Source organism: Bubalus bubalis, chromosome 3 (assembly GCF_019923935.1).
Source record: "Bubalus bubalis isolate 160015118507 breed Murrah chromosome 3, NDDB_SH_1, whole genome shotgun sequence".
Classification (NCBI taxonomy): Eukaryota; Metazoa; Chordata; class Mammalia; order Artiodactyla; family Bovidae; genus Bubalus; species Bubalus bubalis.
The window spans coordinates 125,984,560-126,001,408 of record NC_059159.1 but is presented as its reverse complement, the minus strand read 5'-3'; the positions used below and the strand labels follow the sequence as shown (position 1 = coordinate 126,001,408).

Here is a 16,849-nt window from a genome sequence, read left to right as displayed (position 1 = left end):
AACAAACTTTTTCCCATTGTATATTCTTGCCTCCTTTGTCGAAGAGGCCTTAGGGGTATGAGTTTATCTCTGGGCTCTCTATTCTGTTTCATTGATCTGTATCAATGTTGCTGTGCCAGTACCATGCTGTTTTGATTACTGTATCTTTGTAGTATTGTTTGAAGTCTGGGAGGGTTATGGTTCCTGTTTTGTTCTTTTTCTCCGGGATGGCTTTGGCAATTCTGGGTCTTTTATGATTCCATATAAACTTTAGGGTTATTTGTTCTAGTTCTGTGACAAATGTCATGGGTAATTTGATAGGGATCACATTAAATCTGTAGATTGCTTTGGGCAATATGGCCATTTTAACAATATTAATTCTTCCAATCCAAGACATGGGATATCATTCCATTTCTTTGAGTCTTGTTTCCTTTGTATCCTGCTACCTTGCTGAATTAATTTATCACCTCTAGTAATTTTTGTGTGAAGTCTTTAGGGTTTTCTGTATATATATATACACACACAGAATCATGTCATCTGCATATAATGACGATTTAAATTTTTCCTTCCAATTTGGATACCTGTTATATCTTTTTCTGATTTGATGCTGTGGCCACAACTTCCAGTACTACAGTGTTTACTAGAAGAGGTGACAATGGGCATCTTTGTCTTGTTCTAGATTTTAGCAGTAGGGCTTTCAGCTTTTCACCTTTGAGTATTATACTGGCTGTGGGTTTGTCATAAACAGCTTTTATTATGTTATGTTCCCTCAATACCCACTTTTTGGTAAAGCGTTTTTGCAATGAATGGATGTTGAATTTTGTCAAATGCTTTTTCTGCGTCAATTGAGATGATTGTGTGTTTTTTGTCTTGTTTATGAGGTGTATCACATTGATTTGTATATGATGAATCACCCTTGTGAACTTGCAATGAATCCCACTTGGTTGTGGTGTATGACATTTTTTTGTGTGCTGCTGGATTCAGTTTGCTATTTTGTTAAGAATTTTTGCATCTATATTCATCAGCTATATAGGCCTGTATGTATTTGTTTTGGTGGTTCTTTGTCTAGTTTTGGAATCAGGGTGATGGTGGCATTATAAAATGCCTTTGGCAGTGTTCCCACCTCTTCAGTTTTTTGGAAGCATTGATATAAATTATTTTTTATGTCTCGTGGAACTCACCCATGAAGCCATCTGGTCCTGGACTTTAGTTTGTTGGAAGTTTTTTAAATTACAGATTGTATTTCACCTCTAGTAATCAGTCTGGTCAAATTATGTGTTTTTCCTTGATTAAATTTTTTGGTGGAATGTATGTTTCTAGAAACTTGTACATTTCTTCAGTTTAGTCACTCAGTTGTGTCTGATTCTTTGCAACCCCATGGACTGCAGCATGCCAAGCCTCCCTGTCTGTCACCCAACTCCTGCAGTTTACTCAAACTCATGTCCATGGAGTTGGTGATGCCATCCAACCATCTCATCCTCTGTTGTCCCCTTCTGTGTTGTCAAATTTGTTGTCATGTAATTGTTCATAGTATTCTTTTATGGTTTTTTTGTATTTCTGCAGTATCAGTTGTTATGTCTCCTTTTCCATGTATTTGGGTTCTCATTTCTTCTTGGTGAGCCTGGCCAAAGATTTGTCCATTTTGTTTACCCTTTCAAAGAACCAGGTCTCAGTTGTAATTTTTTTTTTCCCCAAAAATCTCTATTTCCTCTCTGATCTTTATTTTTTCCTTCCTTCTGCTGACTTTAGGTTTTGTTTGTTCTATAATTAAGTGGTAGGCTAGGTTGTTTATTTGATATGTTTCATGTTTTTTGAGCAAGGTCTGTATTGCTGTGAACTTCCCTCTAGGAACTGCTTTTGCTGCGTCCCATAGGTTTCTTTTTTGAAAATATCTGTGCCAGCTCTCAGCTGCTGCACACAGGGTCTAGTTCACAGATTGAACCTGGGCTTCCTGCATCGGGTGCTTGGAGTCTTAGCCACTGAATCACCAGGGAAGTCCCATTCCATAGGTGTTCTATGGTTGTTTTTACTGTCATTGGTCTCAAGGTATTTTTAAATTTCCTCTTTGATTTCATCCTTGACCCACTGGTTTTTTAGTATTGGCAGTCTGTTGTTGAGTCTCTGTGTAACTTATTTTCTCCCCTTATTTCTTTTTCTGTGGTTGATTTCTAGTTTAATGCTGTTATGGTCAGGAAAAATGTGTGAAATAACTTCTGCACTCTTAAATTTGTTGAGGCTTGTTTTATGCCTGAGAAGGTAATGAATCCTAGAGAATGTTCAGGGGCAGTTGAAAAGAATGTGTTTTGTTTTTTAATGTCCAGAAAATATCAATTTACCGTAATTCTATTGTGTTGTTTAGGATCTCTTGCTTTACTGGTTTTCTGTCTAGAAAATTTATCCATTGATGTGAGTGGGGTGTTCAAATCTCCTACTCTTATTTCCCCATCAATTTCTCCCTTTACGTTTGTGGCTATTTGTTTTATGTATTTACATACTCCTACATTAGGTGTGTATATGCTGATGAGTATAAGATCCTCTTCCTAAATTGATCCTTTTTTCAATATAGTGTCCTTTTCTTTATGGTATTTGTTTGTAAGTCTGTGTTGTCTGACTTGAGTGATTCCACACTTTCTTCTCATTTCAGTTTACATGAAATATTTTTCCATCCCATCACTTTTGATCTCTGTGTGTCCTCTGCCCTAATGTGGGTCTTAGAGGCAGCATGTTGTAGGCTCTGGACTAAAACAATACATCTGCCACCCTGTCTTTATTTTTCTGTTTTAAAAAATTTATTGTATTGAGATGGTGACTGCAAGGAAAGTTATGACCAACCTAGATAGCATATTCAAAAGCAGAGACATTACTTTGCCAACAAAGGTTCGTCTAGTCAAGGCTATGGTTTTTCCTTTGGTCATGTATGGATGTGAGAGTTGGACTGTGAAGAAGGCTGAGCGCCGAAGAATTGATGCTTTTGAACTGTGGTGTTGGGAGAAGACTCTTGAGAGTCCCTTGGACTGCAAGGAGATCCAACCAGTCCATTCTGAAGGAGATCAGCCCTGGGATTTCTTTGGAAGGAATGATGCTAAAGCTGAAACTCCAGTACTTTGGCCATCTCATGCGAAGAGTTGACTCACTGGCAAAGACTCTGATGCTGGGATGGATTGGGGGCAGGAGGAGAAGGGGACGACAGAGGATGAGATGGCTGGATGGCATCACTGACTCAATGGACGTGAGTCTGAGTGAACTCCGGGAGTTGGTGATGGACAGGGAGGCCTGGCGTGCTGCGATTCATGGGGTCTCAAAGAGTCGGACACGACTGAGCGACTGATCTGATCTGATTGTTGATACACAATGTTAATTTCTATTGTACAGCAAAGTAATTCAGTTATACATTCTTTTCCATTAAGGTTTACCACAGAATATTGAGAGATCTACTCTGAGAGTTTATGTTTAGTCTCATTTTTTATATTTGGGGATAGCTGATTTATGTGTTAGTTTTAGGTGTACAGCAAAGTGATTCATTTACACACACACACACATATATATATATACATATCTATTGTTTTCCCACATAGGTTATCACAAAGTACTGAGTTGAGTTAGTTCCCTATACTATATAGTAGGTTCGTGTTGACCATCTATTTTATATATAGTATTGTGTGTATGTGCTGTGCTATGTGTCTGACTCTGTGACACCATGGACTGTAGCCCACCAGGCTCCTCTGTCCATGGGGATTCTCCAGGCAAGAATACTGGAGTGGGTTGCAATGCCCTCCTCCAGGGGATCTACCCACCCCAGGGATCAAACCCAGGTCTCCTGCATTGCAGGCAGATTTACCGTCTGAGCCACCAGGGAAGCACAAGAATGCTGGACTAGGTAGCCTGTCCTTCTCCAGGGGATCTTCCTGATCCAGGAATTGAACCAGGGTCTCCTGCATTGTAGGGAGATTCTTTACCAGCTGAGCTACCAGGGAAGCCCATTGTGTGTATGTTAATCACAAACCCATACTTTATCACTCCTTTCCACCTTTCCCCTTTAGTAACCGTAAGTTTGTTTTCTAAGCCTGTGAATCTGTTTCATAAATAAATAAGTTCATTTGTGTCATTTTTTTAGATTGCACATGGAAGTGATATGCTCTTTGTCTTTCTCTGATTTACTTTTACTTAGTATGATAATCTCTAGGTCCACCAGTGTTGCCACAAATGGCATTTTCTTTTTTAATGGGTAACATTGTGTGTGTATATATATATGTATATGTGTGTGTGTGTACATACACCATATCTTCCTTATTCATTCATCTGGACATTAGGCTGTCTTTTGTCTATTGTAAATAGTGTTGCACTGAACACTGGGGAGCATGTATCTTTTCAAATTACAGTTTTTTCCAGATACATGCCTAAGAGTGGGATTGCTAGATCATATGATAGTTTCATTTTTAGTTTTTTAAAGAACCTCCATCCTGTTCTTCAAAGTGACTCTACCAGTTTTCATTTCTACTAACAGTGTAGGAGAGTTCCCTTTTCTCCACACCCTCTCTAGCATTTATTGTTTGTAGATTTTTTTTTTTTTATGATGATGATGATAATGGCCATCCTGACAGGTCTGAGGCGATACATCTGTAGTTTTGATTTGGGCTTCTCTAATTAGTGATGTTGAGGACCTTTTCATGCGCTTTTTTGGCCATCTGTATGTCTTCTTTGAGGAAATGTCTTAGATCTTCTGCCCATTTTTTGATTGGGTTGTTGTTTAATACTGAGCCACATGAGCTGTTTGTAAATTTGGGAGACTAATCCCTTGTTGGTCACTTCATTTACAAATATTTTCTGTCATTCGATGGTTGTCTTTTTGGTTTTGTTTATGGTTTCCTTTGCTGTGCAAATGTTTGCCCCTCTGTTTTTTGACTGGAGTATTTAGTCCACTGACATTTAAAGTAACTATTGATATATACATATTTATTTCCATTTTAACTTTGTTTTCCCATTGATTTTACACTTCTTCTTTGTCCCTTTCTTTGTTTTCCTTTAGTGGTTTGATGATTTTCTTTTGTGTCATACTTATTTTCTTCTTGGTTTCTGTGAATCTATTGTATGTTTTTCATTGGTGGTTACTCTATTTTTCAAATACATTAATCCCATCCTATATCTACTTGCCTTAGATAGGTAGGCATACAGGCTCAAACATATCTAGGAAATGAAAGAAAAAAAAAACCCTAAATGTTCTTACTTTCCTCCCCCATATTTTATGATTTAGATGTCCACTTTTATATCTTCATGTTCTTTTGCTGTTCATTGTGGTTATCACTTTCACAGAAAAAAAAATTTTTTTTAATCTGTGTACAGGCTTATTTCAGTAATTTGCTTTCCAATTGTGATTTTTTTCCTCCCTTTTTATTCCCCTATAGAGTATTACTCCTTTTCTATTTAGAGAAGACTTTTCAGGACTTTTCAGTATTTCCTTTAGGACAGGTTTAGTATTGCTGTATACTTTCAGTTTTCTGAGAAATTCATCTCTTTCTAAACAATCACCTTGCTGGGTAGAGGATCAGAGGTTGCAGATTTTTCCCTTTTAGGACTTTGAATCTATCTTGCCACTTCCTTCTAGGCTGCAACATTTCTGTAGTAGGAAGAACAACTGATAGCGGAATCCCTTTAATTAACTTTTTGTCTTGCTTCCTTTGGAATTTTCCTCTTTAATTTCTGTTATGGATAACGTGTCCTGGTGTAGGCCTGTTTGAGTTTACCTTGTCTGGGACCCTCAGTGCTTCTTGTACCTGAATATGCATTTCGTTCTTTAGGCATGGGAAGGTTTCGGTCATAATTTCTTCAAATTCATTTTCAACCTCTCTTTCTTTCTCTTCTCCTTCTGGAATTCCTATTACGCATAGATTGGCATACTTTATCTTACCCCATAGGTCCCTTTTTTTCGTTTGGCTTTCTGTCTGCTGTCCTAATTGGGCAGTTTTCATATTCTGTCTTCCAGGTCACTTATTTATTCTGCTATTCATTGCCTTTACTTCAGTTTTTGTCTTGGCAAGTGAGTTTTCTTGGTTCCTGTTTATAGTTTCGAATTCCTTTTTTACAGTACTCTGTATTTCTGTTGATAGCCTTTTTTAATTCCTTCAGTATTTTCTGTCTTCTTTTTGAAATCAGTGCCTACTAGACTGAAGAGGTCTGTTTCATTGCTCTTTCAAGGGAATTCTCTTGGTCTTTCAACTGGGAGTGGTTCCTCTGCTTCTTCATTTTACTTAATATTTCTCTTCTTCAGTTCAGTTGCTCATCATGTCTGACTCTTTGCAGCCCCATGGACTGCAGCATGACAGGCTTCCCTGTCCATCACCAACTCCTTGAACTTAATCAAATTCATGTCCATTGAGGCGGTGACGCCATCCAACCATCTCATCTTCTGTTGCCCCCTCTCCTCCCACCTTCAATCTTTCCCAGCATCAAGGTCTTTTCTAGTGAGTCACTTCTTCCCATCAGGTGGGCAAAGTATTGGAGTTTCAGCTTCAACATCAGTCCTTCCTCAGGACTGATTTCCTTTAGGATGGACAGGCTGGACCTCCTTGCAGTCCAAGGGACTCTCAAGAGTCTTCTCCAACACCACAGTTCAAAAGCATCAATTCTTCAGCACTCAGCTTTCTTTACAGTCCAACACTCACATTCATATGTGATTACTGGAAAAACCATAGCCTTGACTAGATGGACCTTTGTTGACAAAGTGATGTCTATGCTTTTTAATATGCTGTCTAGGTTGGTCATACTTTCCTTCCAGGGAGCAAGCATATTTTAATTTCATGGCTGCAGTCACCATCTGCAGTGATTTTGGAGCCCAGAAAAATAAAGTCTGACACTGTTTCCACTGTTTCCCCATCTATTTGCCATGAAGTGATGGGACCAGATGCCATGATCTTCGTTTTCTGAATGTTGAGTTTTAGTCAGCTCTTTCACTGTCCTCTTGCACTTTCATCAAGAGTCTCTTTAGTTCTTCTTCACTTTCTGCCATAAGGTTGGTGTCATCTGCATATCTGAGGTTATTGATATTTCTCCCGGCAATCTTGATTCCAGCTTGTGCTTCATCCAGCCTGGCGTTTCGCATGATGTACTCTGCATGAAAGCAGGGTGACAATATACAGCCTTGACGTACTCCTTTCCTGATTTGGAACCAGTCTATTGTTCCATGTCCAGTTCTAACTGTTGTTTCTTGACCTGCATACAGATTTCTCAAGAGGCAGGTCAGGTGGTCTGGTATTCCCATCTCTTGAAGATTTTCCACAGTTTGTTATGATCCACACAGTCAAAGGCTTTGGTGTAGTCAATAAAGCAGAAGTAGATGTTTTTCTGGAACTCTCTTGCTTTTTCAATGACCCAATGGATGTTGGCAATTTGATCTCTGGTTCCTCTGCCTTTTCTAAAACCAGCTTGAACATCAGGAAGTTCACGGTTCACATACTGCTGAGGCCTGGCTTGGAGAATTTTGAGCATTACTTTGCTAGCGTGTGAGATGAGTGCAATTGTGCAGTAGTCTAAATGTTCTTTGGGATTGGAATGAAAACTGACCTTTTCCAGTCCTGTGGCCACTGCTGAATTTTCCAAATTTGCTGGCATATTGAGTGCAGCACTTTCACGGCATCATCTTGTGAATTTAGGAGAAACAATTATCTACGATGGTCTCTGAGGACTGTTTATAGGTGGGAGCCCCGCTTTGTACCTTGTGTGGGTTTAGTATTTTTGGTGCAAGGGCTGTTTTAGTATGGATGCCTGTCACCTCTCCCCTCAGCATGTACTGGTAATTATCCCTTTGATAGAGGGCATGCAGATATCTGGTCCTGGTGTTCTTGGCAGTGGTGGCAGCTCATGATTGTTCCTGGAGGTGGTATCCTGCTGCCTGAAAGCTAATGCAGGGGAAAACGACCCTCACACACGGCCCACATGATGGCGCCTGGATTCTAAGGCAGCCCAGGCTTTCTCTGCGTACGCCCTCAGATGCGGTCACATCAGACTCTAACCCCTTCAGACTGTTTCTATACATCCCACCCCCGTGCCCCCCAGGTCTGATTTCTGAAGCCTAAGCTTCCACGCATAACTGAGATCATATTAGACTCAAGAAAAATATCTCCACTGGTTTACTCCAAATCCCATGAAAAGCTGAAATAGCAATTTTATGCTATTTGCCTTATGATCTTTGTTTCCAATGACCCACATCCTAGGTGTCCTACTATACACCACCTGCTTTGCTGTGTACTATGCAGGGACTATGTATTTCAGTCTAGAAGTCTTCGCACTAAAACAGGATAAAAGGAAAGGCAAGGACATACTCCAGGGAACAAAATAATAGATAAAAATGCATGCCAGTCCTTAATGATACCATATTGCACAGTTCTGAGGTTTCAAAAATCCTACTAAGGTTACAGATTCGGACTCACAAAGACCTGCAGCAGCCACTGCCTGGAACCCTGAGTCAAAAGATCTGAGAGTCCCCATTGAATCCATAAATACAGCTGAGACAGAATAAAGCTCAGCTCTATTCAAGTCCAGCATAGCAGTTTGATGGTATGTGGTGGCAAAATGCTGTGATACATAATGCAAAGCCTTTTGGGTCAGAAAGGCCCAGGTTCAAATCTCAGCTCTTCAGCTTACCTAATCCAGGAGGTTGGTTGGCCACATTAACCTTCACAAGGTGGTTTCCTCATCTGTGAACTGAGGGCAGTGATACTTACCTACTTAGGTTCTTTGAGTACTCATGTGTGTGTTAGTCACACAGTCATGTCCGACTCTCTGTGACTCCATGGACTGTAGCCCACCAGGCTCCTCTGTCCGTGGGATTTTCCAGGCAAGAATTCTGGAGTGGGTTGCCATTCCCTTCTCCAGAGGATCTTCCTGACCCAAGAACAGAACCTGGGTCTCCCACATAGTAGGCAGATTGTTTACTGACTGAGCTACCAGGGGAGTACTCATAGATTCAACAACTACTTATTGAGGACCTACTATCTTCTAGGCACTGTGATAGATGCTGGGACTACAAGGCTTCTCTCAAGCAGCTTACGATCCAATGGTATATACAGATAAGTGAACAGTTATAATGTGCTAAGTGGTCCAGATTTAGCGTGCAATGTGGGTGCCTGACAAGGACATCTAACAGTCCAGAAAAAGATTCCTCTGAGAAAGGAAGACTGAGTACAAGTTAAGGAAACAGGAGGGGAAAGTATGCTCTAGAACAGAAGTCAGGCCCACAGACTGTGGCACCTCCTGTCAGATCAGTGGCAGCATTAGATTAAAAATAAAGTACACAATGAATGTAATGTGCCTGAATCTTCCCTACCCCTGGTCCTTGGGAAAATTATCTTGAAAACAATGAGTCCCGGGTGCCAAAAAGGGTGGAGACTGCTGCTCTAGGATATAGCACATGTGAAAGTTTGAAGAGAGAAAGCTATGTTTTCAGGAAATAAAAATATAAAAACAGTTGGGCTAACTACATCACAACATTTGAAGAGAACATTAAATGATGTAATATACATAAGAGACACATTAAAATGACTGGTACACAGTAGGTACCCCATTAATATTAACTACTGTTATGATAACATAACTAATGGTAGTATTTTCTGGAAAGGCTACCTTTCATCAGCAGTAACCTTTGTAAGTTAGCTAACCATGATTTCAGAGCAGGCAAGACCATGAGATCTTCTACCTGTGAGCAATCTAATAAAGAACAAGGTTGAGTTTCAGAAAAGTTATGTATCTAGAAATGAGAAGGAAAAGAAGTCAACTTCAGAACATAAAAATAACTGTGTTCACTCTGTGATAAGTATACCTTTTTGTTCCCACTCTGTGGTTTGGAGCAATGTCAATTGTATCTGTGGCCGAATCATGCCTTACTGCCAATCCTAAGTCTGCAATACAGCAAGTTCCATTCTTCTTTACCAAGATATTCTTTGATTTCAAATCCCTATGAGCTATGGCTGGTTTTCCTGAAGAAAAAGAAAGTTAAACATGGTTGCTTAAAGGGTAATACCAATCACAAACCCCCCCCAAGTCCTCCCATCCCAGGGTCAAAAGCATTTCATCCCCATCACTGCAATACCTGGGCCCTTACCAAACCAACTAACATGAATCAGTGCGCAAAAAGTTGATGAGATTACATTTCAAAGAAAACAGATGATGTTCAAAAATATGTCTAACACTCAAAAACCAGGAGGTTAAAGATACTAGTTTGTTGATACCCTATGAATCTTTTTTTATAGGACGCCTAGGTACTAATATTCCAATCCAAGAACCAAAAATCTAGATCACCTTTTTTGCCTATCAACTGGAATATATTCATTAAATGTGTAATGCCTTTAATACTAACTACTAGAAAAAGTGCTATTATAAAATAATTACAGTGTGTAAAACTTGGAACCCTCAGAGGCTACTGGTGGGAATGTACAATAAAATAGTACAGGCCCTTTGTGAAACTTGCCAGACTTTTTTTTTTTTTTTTTCCCCCAAATCATTAGTTACTGTCTGATCCAGTAACTTCACCTCCAGGCATATACCCAAGATAATGGAAACGTATCCACACTAAAACTTGTACATCAGTGTTCATAGCAGCATTATTCATAATAGCCCAAAGTGGAAACAACAAATGATACCCAAAATGTAGTAAAATCCATATAATGAAATATTGCTTGGACATAAAAGGGAATGAATTTCTGATAATGCTGCAACATGGATAAACCTTGAACCTATACTAGAAAGCAGCTAGTCATAAAAGATATATTGTATGATTCCATATGCTATGTCCAGAATAAGCAAATCTATATAGATGGTCATAAAGAGTCAGACACAACTTAGTGACTGAACAATAGATGGAAAATAAGTTAGAGGTTGCCCAGGGCCAGAGAATTTAGAGGGAAATGGGGGGTGACTGCAGAGAACTACAGGCCTCACCTCTTTTGAGGTAATGAAAATGTTAAATGTTCTTAAAATGTGGTGATAGCTATACAAAACTGATTATACTAAAAACCACTGATTTGTACACCAAATGGGTAAATTGTATAGTATGTGAATTACAACTCAATTTGTTATTGTTCAGTCACCAAGTCATGTCTGACTCTTTGCGACCCATGGACTGGAGCAGGCCAGGCTCCTGGCCTGTCTCCTGGAGTTTGTTCAAACTGATGTCCATTGAGTTGGTGATGCTATCTAACCATCTCATCCCCTGCCACCCCCTTTCCCTTTTGCCTTCTATTTTCCCCAGCACCAGGGTCTTTTGCAATGAGTTGGCTCTTTGTACTAGGTGGCCAAAGTATTGGAGCTTCAGCATCACTCCTTCCAAAGATATTCTGGGTTTTCTTTTAGGACTGACTGGTTTGATCTCCTTGCAGCCCTAGGAATTCTCAAGAGTCTTCTCCAGCGCCACAGATCGAAACCATCAATTCTTTGGCGCTCAGCCTTCTTTATGGTCCAGCTCTCATATTCATACATGACTACTGGAAAGCCACAGCTTTGACTACACAGACCTCTCTCGGCAGAGTGATGTCTCTGCTTTTTAATACGCTACCTAGGTCTGTCATAGCTTTCCTTCCAAGGAGCAAGTGTCTTAATTTCATGGCTGCAGTCACCGTCCACAGTGATTTTGGAGCCCAAGAAAAGAAAATCTGTCACTGCTTTCACTTTTCCCTTTCTATTTGTCATAAAGTGATGTAACTGGATGCCATGATCTTCCTTTTTTGAATGTTGACTTTTAAGCCAGCTTTTTCACGCTCCTCTTTCACCTTCATCAAGAGGCTCTTTAGTTACTCTTCACTTTCTGTCATTACCATCATTCTGAGGTTGTTGATATTTCTTCTAGTAGTCTTGATTCCAGCTTGTGATTCACCCAGCCTGGTATCTCACATGATGTATTCTGCATATAAATTAAATAAGCAGGGTGACAATATACAGCCTTGCTGTACTCCTTTTCCAATTTTGAACCTGTTTTTGAAGTCTATTTTGTTTCATGTCCAGTTCTAACTGTTGCTTCTTGATCCGCATACAGGTTTCTAGGGAGATAGGTAAGGTGGTATGGTATTCCCATCTCTCTAAGAATTTTCCAGTTTATTGTATGTGACATAGTAATGTGAATTATAACTCAATAAGGCTATTATAATCAACAATGATTTTGCAAAGATGGGGCAGGCTGAACTAGTAAAACAGCATGTGTGACGTATATAGTAAAGCTGGTAATGGGGTTAGCAAGTGGATAATCATCAGAGCAGAGACTACACTGGCATCTGATCTCTTATATAGCACAATACTAACTCATGCAATCTCCTTATCCTAGGATCAAACACAATTATCAGATGGTCAGATAACATTTATGTAGCATGTTGGATGTTTACAGAGCATCTTCACATTTCATTTGGTACTATACATAAATTCCAAAATCAAGATCCTCAAAATCACAAGACTAAACACTACTTTTAAGAACTTACCAAAATATCAGTATTGTTATAACAACTAGAGAATCTCTAATCAAATTCCTAGATTCCTAACTCTACGTTAGATTTTCAACAGAAAGTTAAAATATTCTCATATAAAAACTCATTTTAAACATTTCTACTTCAGCTGACTTCTTGCAAAAATTTTCTGAATAGACATTAGACCCATAGGAATTTAAAGCTTAAATAACAGGACTGCTTTGAGTTACCTTGGGTACCAACTATCTCCATGTGAAGATGGGCAAGCCCACTTGCTGTGGACAGAGCAAGTTTTATCATTCCTTCCACAGTAACTGTGTATCTGTTCAAATAATCAAAAAGGGATCCGTGCTCATGATAATCTGACACCAACCAGAGCTGAGTCCATGTGCCATTGTCTGCCAAGTAGAAAAACAATATTTCAGATAGGCTATAGAATATTTATGATTTATCTGTTCAAACATTATGACTTTTTACTCAGTCCTGAATCACACAATGGCAACACGTTGGTACCTTACATTTGTATAGATTTCTTTCATATTTTGTTTTTCTTGTTCATATATTTTCATTTATTTTCAGTTTTCTTATACGTTTATGTTTATATCCTTTAGGTCCTTAAATTAAGTTGCCTATTCTTGAGATTGAGGCAAAGACAACTAGTCCATTCAAGAGACAAAGAATCACAGTGTAAAGACGCTGATCTCGAGTCCACACAAACAGTAGCAGGGATGGGACTGTTTAATACATAGAAGAATGCCTGGTCCAGGTGAGGTGCTCAGTGATTGTTCCTGGAAGCTGGGAGGGAAACAAGGGAGGAGGAAAAAGAGAAATACCTTGAACCTAGCACAGCCACAGTGGGAATGGAATATTATGAGACAAACCATATGTGACCTTAAATGAGAAATGCAAGCTTTAATTACAAACTGTGTATACAGTTCAACAAGAAGCCAAGTAAGATTATTACAATTCCAAGGTATCCAGCTTAGAAAACTATAAAAACAGTAGTATCACTGACACGTGGAGTAGCTGAGATAGGAACTAAAAATGTCAGGAGGGGAAAAGGCTGGGACTGAATTTAATTTTACACAAGGTAGTTTTAAACGTCACCAGCTAAGAATGTGCCTTTTTCCAAAAGTTCAATTAACTGTAAACCAGTATGTGAAATGAAAATGTATTTTCCCTCAGGAACAGGTTCTGGCTGGGCTTCTAGGCTAGGCTGGTCCACAAAAGTCCATTAGCTGGAGAACCATATATTTCACAAAATCGTGATAGCAAAACAGTATTACAATACTAGGAGGCAGGGCATTTCAGTAAAAGATGCTTTACTTGGAGTCATTCTGACCTGGGTTGGAATCCAGGGCCTGGCTGTTACTGACTGCGTGACCTTAGACTGGTTAAGAAACTTCTTAACAGTGAGCCTTTGTTTCCTCTTTTACACTACAAGAATACCTTAACTTTTCAAGACCACTAAGGAGATTTTAAAAATAAGATAATAGGTTTTTAAAAAGCATTTAGCATGGCACACAAGAACTAAAATGTGCTATTTCCTTCCCTGTTAGTTGTAAAATGAAAGAAACTCAAAGTGACATAAAACACTTTATTTTGAAGGTTGTTTCTTGAAAGAAAGCAACTCTGATTAGAAGAAATGAAGGAATGAAATGTTTTCAGAAGATTCTGGAGGAGGTTGCTGAGTATTTTTGAAAGGATTTAGATATTCATGATACCAGTTCTTTATAAATTTGTTCATAAACTTTAATCAACTGATTCTGTTCAAACTTGTACCTTTCCTTTTCCTTGATACAGGTATATCACTAAGTACATCTGCATGATAAACCATAGCTGAATTCTGGAAGGTTCACAAATAAGAAATAAATTTGGAACACAGTAAGATGGAAGACTGGGAGATTTTCTGAGGTAATTGACAAGAGAGGTGGAAGGATATACTAGAGGCTATGCCCACATAAAGGGTTGTCTGAGTTGGAATTAACTAAATTAGGAGGAAAATAAAGGAAAAGGGAATGGGGGCTGGAGGTGAAGGTGGTGGGGGAGCGGCAGCCCTAGGTTCTAAGCAGAGTCCACTGCCCCCTAACACAGAAGAAAGGAGAGCAGGGAAGAGCCAGCAGGGCCACCCGTTCCCACGGTGACCACTAGGTGACAGCACTAGCTTGGCTGCCGCTTGAGCACAGAGAAGCGTTCAGGGCACAGTAGCAGGAGCGCTTTTTGCCAGTCAGCATGTTAACAACTTAGAACAAGCCTAAAACATGCTGAGCCTGGTAAGAGCCTCAAACTGCAGTTTTTAGAGTCACTGCCACCACTGAATTTGAAACCAAAAATATGGGTGAGTTCTTTGAGGGAGAAATTACTATTTGTAAAATTAGAGCCTTCATATGAGTTAACAAGGGTTTCAGAAAAATCAGAAAGTGGAGAAAAGACCTAAACAGACATTTCTCCAAAGAAGACATACAGATGGCTAACAAACGTGAAAAGATGCTCAACATCGCTCATTAGAGAAATGCAAATCAAAACTACAATGAGGTATTATCACCTCACACCATTCAGAATGGCCATCATCAAAAAGTCTACAAACAATAAATGCTGGAGAGGGTGTGGAGAAAAGGGAACACTCTTGCACTGTTGGTGGGAATGTAAAGTGATACAGCCACTATGGAAGACAGTATGGAGATTCCTTAAAAAACTAGGAATAAAACCACTGTATGACCCAGCAATCCCACTCCTAGGCATATACCCTGAGGAAACCAAAATTGAAGAAGATACCTCTATCCCATTGTTCACTGCAGCAATATTTACAATAGCTAGAACATGGAAGCAACCTAGATGTCCATCGACAGCCATAAAAAGGAATGCATTTGAGTCAGTTCTGATGAGGTGGATAAACCTAAAACCTATTATACAGAGTGAAGTGAGTCAGAGAAAAGATAAATATCATATTCTAATGCATATATACAGAATCTAGAAAATGGTACTGAAGAATTTATTTACAGGGCAACAGTTGAGAAACAGAATAGACTTATGGATGTGGGGAGAGGAAAGGAGAGGGTGAGATGTATGGAAAGAGTAACATGGAAACTTACATTACCATATGTAAAATAGATAGCCAATGGGAATTTGCTGTATGGCTCAGGAAACGCAAACAGCTCTGTATCAATCTAGAGGGGTGGGAAGGGGAGGGAGGTTCAAAAGGGAGGGGATATATGTATACCTGTGACTGATTCATGTTGAGGTTTGACAGAAAACAAAATTCTGTAAAGCAATTATCCTTCAATAAAAAAATTTTAAAAACTCCATCAGTTCAGTTAAGTTGCTCAGTCGTCTCCAACTCTGAGACCCCATGAATCACAGCACTCCCTGTCCATCGCCAACTCCTGGAGTTCACCTAAACCCACGTCCATCGAGTCGGTGATGCCATCCAGCCATCTCATCCTCTGTCGTCCCCTTTTCCTCCTGCCCCCAATCCCTCCCAGCATCAGAGTCTTGTCCCATGAGTCAACTCTTCGCATGAGGTGGCCAAAGTACTGGAGTTTCAGCTTTAGCATCAGTCCTTCCAAAGAACACCCAGGACTGATCTCCTTCAGAATGGACTGGTTGGATCTCCTTGTAGTCCAAGGGACTCTGAAGAGTCTTCTCCAACACCACAGTTCAAAAGCATCAATTCTTCGGCGCTCAGCCTTCTTCACAGTCCAACTCTCAAATCCATACCTGACCACTGGAAAAACGATACCCTTGACTAGACGGACCTTTATTGGCAAAGTAAAAACTCCATACTCACAGAATATATTAAGACTGTTTTAAAGCATTGGGGAAGAATAAAAATGGTGTCTAAGAGAGAAGAAAATGAAAACTAAGGACTTGGGTCAGACTATGAGTACTAGTTTTGTTTGTTTTGTTTTTAAATAATACCAAATTAGTAGTATCTATTGATAACAGCTGCTTACATCCATCATCACCCCAGGTCACAAAAAGTAGATAATCACATATATATGCCTCCTGATGAGATGCAATAGAAAGAATACAATATGTAGAAAGTATATAATATTTTCAGTCAGAAAACCAATAAAATAATCAGATTCAGTTTCTAATTTTAACTACCAGTTTTCAAATTATACAAGGAGCAAGTTCAGAGATACTGTATGAATTCAATTAGCAAATCTAGAATATGATAAGCTCTATAAGACAAGTAATCCAGTTTAACAAATAAACTGCAAGAAGGGAAAAAAAGTGGGGGATCCCCAGTGTTTTTAAAGGATTTAAGATAAATATCAACCAAATGCAATGGATCCTAAAAGTGAATAACCAATAAGTAGACAACTGCAGAAATATGAAACTGACTAGGTATTTGATGGCATCTTTTAAATTGACAATGGTAGTATGGTTATGTTTCATAAAAAAATGATTCCCTATAATCTAAAGAT

General features: G+C 39.2%; 2 protein-coding genes across 6 annotated transcripts in view; one reads left to right on the top strand and one right to left on the bottom strand.

The window, feature by feature from the left end:
* The window catches only part of ALG2 (ALG2 alpha-1,3/1,6-mannosyltransferase), a 107,089-nt gene extending 92,542 nt beyond the window's left edge, over positions 1-14,547 (top strand). Inside the window, exons 5-6 of one of the 3 annotated variants that reach the window (XR_006550007.2) lie at positions 13,031-13,185; positions 14,223-14,547. The gene's annotated coding sequence lies outside the window, so the exon portion shown is untranslated. Of the gene's footprint in view, positions 1-13,030; positions 13,229-14,027; positions 14,164-14,222 lie in introns of those variants that run through there. The other 2 variants (XR_006550008.2, XR_003108240.3) reach the window with 2 other exon arrangements.
* The window catches only part of TGFBR1 (transforming growth factor beta receptor 1), a 75,022-nt gene that overhangs the window by 11,790 nt on the left and 46,383 nt on the right, over positions 1-16,849 (bottom strand). For 2 of the 3 annotated variants that reach the window (XM_006063433.4, NM_001290926.1), the window contains 2 exon segments: positions 12,650-12,817; positions 9,791-9,947 (listed from right to left, as the gene is read on the bottom strand). In XM_006063433.4, the coding sequence (XP_006063495.1) occupies positions 9,791-9,947; positions 12,650-12,817 (325 nt within the window). 3 annotated transcript variants of the gene reach the window in all.